The sequence below is a fragment of the Xenopus laevis genome, chromosome 2L, assembly GCF_017654675.1.
Source record: "Xenopus laevis strain J_2021 chromosome 2L, Xenopus_laevis_v10.1, whole genome shotgun sequence".
Lineage (NCBI taxonomy): Eukaryota > Metazoa > Chordata > Amphibia > Anura > Pipidae > Xenopus > Xenopus laevis.
In genome coordinates this window covers 148,549,581-148,560,752 of record NC_054373.1, presented here as the reverse complement: position 1 = coordinate 148,560,752, position 11,172 = coordinate 148,549,581, and the positions used below count along the sequence as shown (strand labels likewise).

The 11,172-nt window shown below is 39.1% G+C and overlaps 1 protein-coding gene across 1 annotated transcript in view; it reads right to left on the bottom strand.

Moving 5' to 3' along the window:
- Positions 1 to 247: 247 nt before the first annotated feature.
- The window catches only part of LOC108708594 (solute carrier family 26 member 10), a 44,983-nt gene continuing 34,058 nt past the window's right edge, over positions 248 to 11,172 (bottom strand). The window contains exons 14-17 of the mRNA XM_041582546.1: positions 9,682 to 9,742; positions 4,863 to 4,942; positions 959 to 1,013; positions 248 to 499 (exon numbers count right to left, since the gene is read on the bottom strand). Of these exons, the coding sequence (XP_041438480.1) occupies positions 345 to 499; positions 959 to 1,013; positions 4,863 to 4,942; positions 9,682 to 9,742 (351 nt within the window). The 3' untranslated portion in view covers positions 248 to 344. The remainder of the gene's footprint in view (positions 500 to 958; positions 1,014 to 4,862; positions 4,943 to 9,681; positions 9,743 to 11,172) is intronic.

Genomic DNA, 11,172 nt, shown 5'->3' with positions numbered 1-11,172 from the left:
CAACTGGGGGTACTTTATTTATTATAATACACAAATTTTAGTGAGTCATGTGACAGAAATGACATCACTACTCACTGTTTATAACTGATGACATCACTACTCACCGTTTATAAGGATATAATTTACAGGATATTCATGGCTTTTGTGTATTATAAACAATATAACAGCCTATGTTTGATCTGGTCACGCCTAAAGAAAAACCAAAGCAATTTAAATACATTTAAATATAAATCGGTTCTAGGCCGTGTTTAGAAAATAAATATTTAATAGCAGAAATTCACTTTTTTTTCCTACAGATGCAGCATTGGGTTATTGGAAGCGAGAAATGAAATGATCAGCTGGGATTAACAGCATAGTGGTGGCACTGGACCTAGATGATAAGAGCCGCTGGCCATGTTTTGCTCTGCGTAGCATGCAGCATCATGTACAGTCACAAACACTTGCTCTGCACTTAGATGGTCCATGATCCCACTGCACTGCAACGTCCGGAGCACTTTTTCTGCAACAGGAGAACACTGAGTTTAATGCAATTAAATTAGAGATACAAATACATAACTACCTGAATCAATACTTGCCCCTAGCACCAAATCCCCTGATACTTCCATTGATGTGAATTAGGTACAAAGCATTCAGGACAGTGCATTGAAATACAAAGGACTTTTGTGCTCTCTGTACTAACCATGGACCCAGTAATACCTTTTGTGGCTGTGCACACCATTCTTTACTTTATGAATAATGTAGACATTGATATTCTGAAAAAAATTGCAATTAGTCTTCTTTATTTGTAGTTTTCAGTTGTTTAGCTTTTTGTTCATCAGCTCTCTTAGACGTCATAACTGAGCAGGAGGGGTAGTATTATTATGTAATTGAAACCACAATATGTCTGTTAGGTAATAGCCCACATTCCCCTGATATAAACTGGCCAAATTTGTATTGAAGTTAAGAAAGATTGACTTACCATTGCATCCAGCCAGAAGTAAATACATACCAGCCTTCTGACAATCAGTGCACATCTGTGTTGGAAAAGAAGAAATGTATTGATGACACCTCCAGAGTCAATTATGTTAAAGGGGTTGTTCACCTTTAAATTAACTTTTAGTATGATGTGTAGAGAGTGATATTCTGAGACAATTTGCAATTCGTTTTCATTTTTTTAGAATTTGTGGATTTTGAGTTATTTAAATTTTATTCAGCAGCTCTTCATTTTGCAATTTTAGCAATGTGGTTCCTAGGGTCCAAATTACCATTTGAATAAGAGACTGGGATATGACTAGGAGAGGGCCAGAACAGAAAGATGATTATTAAAAAGTAGCTACAATAATAATACATCTGTAGCCTTACAGGGCATTTGTTTTTAGATGGAGTCAGTGACCCCCATTTGGAAGCTGAAAAGAGTCAGAAGAAGAAAAAGGCAAATCCCTCAAAAACTATAAAAAATAAATAATGAAGACTGGTTGAAAAGTTACTTAGAATTGGCCATTCTATAACATACTAAAAGTTAACCACTCCTTTAAGATTGCAAATGATCTAGAATTAATACAGGGTTATGTTGTATTGCAAGCAAATTGTTCAGTTGTTGTTCACAGAGCTTTAAATCTGTACAGAGCTGGTATAAATGGACGCACATACACCTGAACTAAACAGAACAAAATTTCTATATTATAAGCATTGAGAATGGACAATTCTAAGTAACTTTTCAGTTGGTCATTATCTCTTTTTTTTTATAGTTTTTGAATTTTTTGCTTTTTTTTTACCTTTTCCAGCTTTCAAATGGGGATCACTGACCCCATCTAAAAAACAAATGCTACAAATGTATAGTTATTGATACTGTGGTGTTTATACAAATGGCCTGCTGGTGTCACTGTGCACATGAGTTATACTGTGTATACATAGTACTATCAATACTGCTTGAGAGTGATAGAGTTGGAAGTTACTGTTGTGTAATGGCTGCATGAGTCTGCTAATAAAGCACTGTTATACTCTACTAATCCTCAGCTACCAAATCATAACAAATTGATGATGAGATGGCGCTTCTACCTCTGCAGCCGTCACCTTTTCTTCCAAACCCTGGTGAGCCTACCATACCTTTTACTGCTTGGATCCGCATGTTTAAAAACTACATTATTGCTGCTGACCAAGGGGAGATTTCTGCTGCAAGAAAGCGTGCTTTACTTATTCACTGCCTGGGAGCAGAGGGACAGCGTATATTCTATACATTACCATTACCTGATGATACTTATAAAACTGCTTTAAAGAACTTTTTCGTGCCAAGAGTAAATGTGGTTGCTGAAAGATATAAATTCCGCCAACGTGGACAATGTAATGGTGAATCCACAGAACAATTTGTAGCAGCCTGCTCCTAGAGCAGGATTTAACCCTTGCAAAGGCTATTACAGTTGCTAGCCAAATTGAAACAGCAGTGGTACAGGCTAAAAATCTCAGTCAGGGAACTGCTGGGAATGTACAGATTGTGAATTCAGCACTGTGGCTTAATAATGCACAGTCACAGGCTAAGGAAAGGGATTCACTGCAACACCGTGCAGCCAAGACAAATAGAAAATACTGCTTTCGCTGTGGTTCAACACAACACACTGCAAATTATGTTACATGTCCTGCAAAAGCTGTATGGTGCTGCAAATGCAAAAAGGTAGGACATTTTGCTAAGATCTGCTGTAGTTCTGCTAAAGATGTTCATGTAGTCACTACTACAAATGTCACAGTATTAAGTGTGGATAGAGCTGGTATATTTATTCCAGACAAGTTTATATGCACTGTCAGTGTCAGTACTGCTTCTGCTGACAAGGGACACGCTATTAACCTGATGCTTGATACAGGTTCAGCTGTTTCTATACTACCAAAGGATATTTTCTTGAAATACTTTGCAAAAGATCCGCTTGCCCTGAAACTGGTCAGTTACTTAAATGATCCAATCCCTGTGCTTGGTTGCTTGCCAGTGACTGTACAATTTGAATCAAATACTGCAAAATGTGACTTTTACATTGTGAATAAGGGTACTGCTATACTTGGGAAGGGATCTCTTTGCTGCATTAAACATACAATTAGTTGATGGTCTCATTACTACAGCACCAGTGCCTGTCACAGAGCCAGTGTAAAATTTCACCACCAAGCAACACTTCACTGGGCTGTGCAATGAACTTTGTACACAAAGTTAAGTTGAGACCAGATGTAAAACCAGTATGCCAGAAATTGAGGCGATTGCCCTACTCTATAAGGGAGACTGTCTCACAGGAACTAAAGAAACTGGTAGAGCAAGATGTGATTGAAAAATCAAAATCCTCTGAATGGCTTTCACCAATTGTTGTAACAATGAAGAAAACTGGAGGTATTCGATTGTGCTGTTGTTAAATATAGACAATCATCCCTTGCCACACATAGAGTAAATATTTTCAGAACTCTGAGGAGCAAAATTCTTTTCTACTCTGGATCTTCAGAGTGCTTATCATCAAGTATTACTGCATGAGGAAAGCAGAAACCTCACTGCATTTATCATCCATGATGGTTTGTTTCGGTTCAAGCGTGTACGTTATGGACTGGCTTCAGCACAAAGTTGTTTTCAAAGTCTTCTATACTCCATGGCATACCTGGTGTAGAATGCTACTTGGATGATATAATTGTCTACGCTCCAACTATGGATCTTCACGACAAGTACCTAAAAAATGTTCTGAAATGCATTGATTCTGCAGGACTGAAACTGAACCATTCCAAATGCCACTTCAGACAAACTGTCATTTCTGGGTCATATAATTTCACTAGATGGATTACTGCCTGACCCTGACCATGTCAATGCTGTTACACAAGCACCTACTTCATCTGATTTCCAGACCTTACGAGCTTTCTTAGGTCTTACTTCATGGTATTTTAAGTTTATTCCCAAATATGCTTCAGTTGTGGAGCCATTTAGAGCACTATCACATGGAACTTTAAGTCTGGTGTTGTCAGAGTCTGCTCAACATAGCTTTGCATTATTGAAACAGCTAATTGTGAACAGTCCAGCACTAGCTTTATTTGATCCTGCACTACCCACTATGGTTACTACAGATGCTTCAGACTATAGCGTTGGTGCAGTTCTCACACAGATCCATGCTGATCATACAGAGAAAACTGTTGCATTTGCATCCAGAACACTTACAGAGACAGAGCGTAAGTATTCAACTGTTGAAAAAGAAGCTCTAGGTTGTGTTTGGGCAACAGAAAAATGGAGAACCTACCTATGGGGTAGAGAATTTACCTTATGCACTGATCATAGCCCTTTAACTACACTGCTTACAACAAAGGGACTAGGAAGAGCTGGAATGCGTATATAGATAGATGGTCAGCAAGGCTACTGAATTTCAACTACAAAATGCAATACAAACCAGGTTTGAAAAATGTTACTGCTGATGTTAAGCAGTTTACAATTTGCAGTGGCCTTTGAGGTATTCTTTTATTTCGATTTTCAATAGCTGTTAGTTGTCCTTGGAAGGCATTCATTATCAATTCAAGCAATGTTGGAAGACTGCCATGCAGGGCCGGATTTATATAGTGGGCGCTCCTAGGCCCACTGCCGTTTGGCGCCCCTGTCCCCTCCCCTTTTTTCATGCCAAATTTCCTCATCTAGACCAATGTGGGTGTGGTTGGGCAGCATGCTGCCCCCCTAAAATCTTGCTGCCCTAGGGCCGGTCGTAGGTGGCCTTTCCACAAATCCAGGCCTGCTGCCATGGTATGTAGCCAGATTTCTGTTTGTATAATATAGAATTCTGATAAATATCTATCAGAATCAAAGGAAACATGTAGATACAAATTAATAGCTTGGGGTGCTTTCCTGGGGAAAGGTGTGTTATGCAATGCAGCATTTGGGTTACCTGAATAAACAAGTGCGCACCAGCACTATCAATAAAAATTACACCAGTACAGTCAATGATGAGTGACTTGATTTCCATATCTAAAATGAAAAATATAAAATTAATTAATCGACAGTATTAGCTGTACATATATTGTATCCCAGTGACACCTCTTTAAAGCGAACATATACCCTACCATATCATATTTATATACCGTATCCTTCCCCTTTCTACCTTCAGCTGTAAAAATGCTATCCAAAAAAATTACAGAGCCTCAGGATAGAGAACATAAACATACAAGAACATATATAGTGTAGTATTTTTCTTGTACAGACCGACAGTAGGTAAAGATGCATGGAAATAATTAAAATGTTCTCTTGCAGAGTAGAAATATTAAGACTATATCTATTAGTAGTAGCCATGGGCGAATCTGTGCCATTTTGCTTCGCCAAAAATTGACCACAAAATTTACCAAAAGAATTTACCACAAAATTTGCCGTCAATGGGCGAAGTCAATGGGCTTCAATTTTGTCCAAATGCATTAATGTCAATGGGTGTCCGAATAATTTTGACGTGCGACAATTTTTATGCACGCGCCAATTTTTTTTGATGCAGCGGATTTTTCACTGCCGAATTTTCTCTGCACTAATTCACTTGCAGCGAAACACGAAAATTTGCTGTGAATTAGGGGCCGATTCACTAACTTCGAGTGAAGGATTGGGCTACTTCGACCTTCGACTACGACTATCGAAGGATTCGAAGTAAAAATCGTTCGACTATTCGACCATTCGATAGTCGAAGTACTGTCTCTTTAAAAAAAACTTCGACCCCCTAGTTCGCCATCTAAAAGCTACCGAAGTCAATGTTAGTCTATGGGGAAGGTCCCCATAGGCTTACCTAACTTTTTTTGATCGAAGGATATTCCTTCGATCGTTGGATTAAAATCCTTCGAATCGTTCGATTCGACGGATTTTATCGTTCGATCGAAGGAATAATCCTTTGATCGTTCGATCGCACTATTTGCGATAAAATCCTTCGACTTCGATATTCGAAGTCGAAGGATTTCAATACCCAGTCGAAAATCGAGGGTTAATTAACCCTCGATATTCGACCCTTAGTGAATCACTTAGTGACCCTTAGTGAATTTATTCACCCATCACTAATTAGCAGAGCTAAAAAAACATTTAAATAATACATTGAAATAAAAGGTGTATATTGCACTCACATTGGGTATCTTAAAAACTGATCATTGAGTTGGTTCTTGGGTAGGAGCAGATGCCATTCCTTCGTTCTGGGGGGGGGTGGAAGAAAACTGGATCCACTACACCTAAGCTCCAGCCTGCATATTTCGTTGGCACATGGTGTTGTACCAGTGTGTTTAGAAAATACTAAACTATTAGATGATGTGACTGCTGCCCATGCTAAGAAGCCCTGGCTGCCTCTCTTACCTTGTCTCTAGCTAGTCCTGTGCATGTCCAGCCTGTGCCAACCCACACCTTGCCAGATGAGACCCTTCACTTCTAGTTTTCCACTGTAAACATCCTAGATAGCTACCCATGCTAACTAGCTATTGTTGCCTCTTGCCTCTGAGGTGAGCAATTATATGACTATGTCTCTAGTAGAGATGTCGCGAACTGTTCGCCGGCGAACTTGTTCGCGCGAACATCGGGTGTTCGCGCTCGCCGGAAGTTCGCGAACGTCGCGCGACGTTCGCCATTTTGGGTTCGCCATTGTTGGCGCTTTTTTTTGCCCTCTCACCCCAGACCAGCAGGTACATGGCAGCCAATCAGGAAGCTCTCCCCTGGACCACTCCCCTTCCCTATAAAAACCGAAGCCTTTCAGCGTTTTTTCACTCTGCCTGTGTGTGCTGAAGAGATAGTGTAGGGAGAGAGCTGCTGCCTGTTAGTGATTTCAGGGACAGTTGAAAGTTTGCTGGCTAGTAATCGTTTTGATACTGCTCTGTTATTGGAGGGACAGAAGTCTGCAGGGGTTTGAGGGACATTTAAGCTTAGGTAGCTTTGCTGGCTAGTAATCTACCTTCTACTGCAGTGCTCTGTATGTAGCTGCAGTGGGCAGCTGTCCTGCTTCTGATCTCATCTGCTGACTGCTGCAATAACAGTAGTCCTTGTAAGGACTGCTTTTATTTATTTTTTTGTTGTTTTACTACTACTACTACTACTACTATAAGAGCCCAGTGCTATTAGTCTAGCAGTGTTGGGGAGTGGGACTGGTGTGCTAATCTGCTGCTCCTAGTAGTTCAGCAGCACCAACTTTAATTTTTTTTTTTAATATTCATTTTTTTTTTATTTTACTTTTTTTTATTTTACTACCGCTGTAGTAGTGTATAAGTTGACCTTTTAGGCATTATTTGCCCTGTAGGCATTATTTGCACACTGTTTTCTTCAACCCGCCATCTAGCTGTGTGACCTTGTTCACATTCTGTCTAAATATCCATAATATTACCGTCTCCAGAAAAAACACCGGAGTGACTTTTTTCAAGCAGCCATAATATATTTTACGTAATCCGTATCCACCGCTGTAGTAGTGTATACGTTGACCTTGTAGGCATTATTTGCACACTGTTTTCTTCAACCCGCCATCTAGCTGTGTGACCTTGTTCACATTCTGTCTAAATATCCATAATATTACCGTCTCCAGAAAAAACACCGGAGTGACTTTTTTCAAGCAGCCATAATATATTTTACGTAATCCGTATCCACCGCTGTAGTAGTGTATACGTTGACCTTGTAGGCATTATTTGCACACTGTTTTCTTCAACCCGCCATCTAGCTGTGTGACCTTGTTCACATTCTGTCTAAATATCCATAATATTACCGTCTCCAGAAAAAACACCGGAGTGACTTTTTTCAAGCAGCCATAATATATTTTACGTAATCCGTATCCACCGCTGTAGTAGTGTATACGTTGACCTTGTAGGCATTATTTGCACACTGTTTTCTTCAACCCGCCATCTAGCTGTGTGACCTTGTTCACATTCTGTCTAAATATCCATAATATTACCGTCTCTAGAAAAACCACTTGAGTTACTTTTTTTCAAGCAGCATTCATATATTTTACGTAATCCGTATCCACCGCTGTAGTAGTGTATACGTTGACCTTGTAGGCATTATTTGCACACTGTTTTCTTCAACCCGCCATCTAGCTGTGTGACCTTGTTCACATTCTGTCTAAATATCCATAATATTATCGTCTCTAGAAAAACCACTTGAGTTACTTTTTTTCAAGCAGCATTCATATATTTTACGTAATCCGTATCCACCGCTGTAGTAGTGTATACGTTGACCTTGTAGGCATTGTTTGCCCAGTTTTTTTGGCCGCAGCCACTGAAGCACAGAGGCCAGAAAAAATATGCCATATAAATGCTGAAAATAGTAATTTTTTGCCATACGTTGACTCAACGTATATGGCAAAAAATGACTATTTTCAGCATTTATATGGCATATTTTTTCTGGCAACTGTGCTTCAGTGGCTGCGACCAAAAAAATGCATATTTTCTGCATTTATATGGCATAATTTTTCTGGCCTCTGTGCTTCAGTGGCTGCAACCAAAAAAATTTATATTTTCAGCATTTATATGGCATAATTTTTCTGGCAACTGTGCTTCAGTGGCTGCGACCAAAAAAATGCATATTTTCTGCATTTATATGGCATAATTTTTCTGGCCTCTGTGCTTCAGTGGCTGCAACCAAAAAAATTTATATTTTCAGCATTTATATGGCATAATTTTTCTGGCAACTGTGCTTCAGTGGCTGCGTCCAAAAAAACTGGGCAAACAATGTCTACAAGGTCAACGTATGGCGAAAAATTACTATTTTCAGCATTTATATGGCATATTTTTTCTGGCAACTGTGCTTCAGTGGCTGCGTCCAAAAAAACTGGGCAAACAATGCCTACAAGGTCAACGTATGGCAGTTGTTTAAAGAGAACAGTAGATTACTAGCCAGCAAAGCTACCTAAGCTAAAATGTCCCTCAAATCCCTGCAGACTTCTGTCCCTCCAATACAGAGCAGTATCAAGCAGATTACTAGCCAGCAAGCTTACTATCATCTGTCCCTGAAATCACTAACAGCTCTCCCCCTACACTATCTCTTCCAAGCACACACAGGCAGATTTTTCAGATACATTTTTGCCCTTGATCCCCCTCTGGCATGCCACTGTCCAGGTCGTTGCACCCTTTAAACAACTTTAAAATCATTTTTCTGGCCAGAAATGTCTTTTCTAGATGTTAAAGTTCGCCTTCCCATTGAAGTCTATGGGGTTCGCGAACCGTTCGCGAACCGCTCGCATTTTTGCGCAAGTTCGCGAATATGTTCGCGAACTTTTTTTCCGACGTTCGCTACATCCCTAGTCTCTAGCAATTCCTATGCATAGCCAGCTTGCACCCACTAGACCCTGGCAGATGATGCCTCTAGACTCTAGTTCAAACTACACATAGATGTCAGCTTTGATGGAACTTTAATCAGTGATTTTGGCTACACCCATGGCATGCCCAGGCCATATGCTATTATGCAGAGTACATGCCCCTTGCTCCCCCACATGTCCTTTTGGCTTCCAAAAAATTTGGGAGGCTTGAAAGGTCTGACTGAATGGGACCAAGTCAAAGAGACCTTTCCCATTCCCGTCAACTTTTATAAGTGTCAGGCCAGAAGAACTCAATCCTTCAGTACCATTCTTGGGAAATTCCAGTTAGAGCCAAATTTTGGGGTGTCTGCCGTTCTGTGACCAGTGTAGAAATTGAAGCTAAGCACAACATTGTTTGACAAATATTTCAGCATTTTTGTATAAGAATCACAAGCCATGATCTCAAGGTTTACTGTACCTGCTTCAGGTGTTAGGATGCACCCATCTTGTTGGAACACTGGATTTGCTATTCCTGAATCCTGCAATTGTAAACATGCATTATGTAAATGAATACTAGAAATTTGTCATTTTTATAGACAGTATATTTATGTAAAATACAGTTAAAAGTTATTCCCTTAAGTGATGTAAGATAATACAATCTATAGTACTGACATGTTTGCGGTTTCTGTCTTCCCATAGAATGCATAATAACTCATTATTACATGATACTAAGGGGCCGATTCACTTACTTCGAGTGAAGGATTCGAAGTAAAAAAACTTCGAATTTCGAAGTGTTTTTTGGGCTACTTCGACCATCGAATGGGCTACTACAACCTTCGACTACGACTTCGAATCGAACTATTCGAACTAAAAAATCGTTCAACTATTCAACCATTCGATAGTCGAAGTACTGTCTCTTTAAGAAAAAACTTCGACCCCCCTAGTTCGCCATCTAAAAGCTACCGAACTCAATGTTAGCCTATGGGGAAGGTCCCCATAGGCTTTCCTAAGTTTTTTTGATCGAAGGATATTCCTTCGATCGTTGGATTAAAATCCTTCGATCATTCGATCGCACTATTTGCGCTAAAATCCTTCGACTTCGATATTCGAAGTCGAAGGATTTTAATTCCCAGTCGAATATCGAGGGTTAATTAACCCTTGATATTCGACCCTTTGTGAATCGGCCCCTAAGATGTATTGGCACAGGGTGTGTTGTATGTACTGTGTAATTATTTTATTTGTGTATTACACAAGAGAACATGTACTGTATATCTGTCACTCTCTCACATTAGAAATATAATAAATATAAACTCCAACTCCCAACTGTATTCCTATGGAAAAAAATTCATTTTGACTCCTTCAAACTCAAAATTCTTACTCATAATTCATAATTATGGCTTTTACAAGTGGAGTTTTTTTTATTTTTGAGTTTTACAGGAGAGAAGAGTAAGGCTTTTTTTGGACAAAAACTGCTGTGCAAAATTTTGGGTTTAAAATTCAGAATTTCATTTATAAGATTTGGGGGCCCATTTATTAAACCTCTATTTTTTTCTGGTCGAAGTTTTTAGGGGGAAAATTCAAATTTTTTGTAGGAAAAAAAACCAGAATCCAAAAATTCGAATCCAAATTTTAAACCTGTTGAGGTAATGTAGAAGTCAATGGCAGATGTCCCTTTTACAAGTTGAAGATGTTGTGATCTGCGCTGGATAATCCAAAAAAGTCTAGTTTTCTAGTGAAAATTCGATAAAAACGAGTTTTCAATGAGTCAATCGTACTATATGATTTGCCACTCGATTTTGTTATGATGTTTTGTCGCTTTGATTTTTTCAAGAAAAATTGAGTACAAATCGTGGAAAGGAGTTTGGTTGGATTTTTTTTCATAAAAATATGAGGTAAATTAGAATTTTAGTAAGAATTTTGACTTTTTGAAGTGATAATTATAAGATTTTGGGGGTTAAATACTAAAATC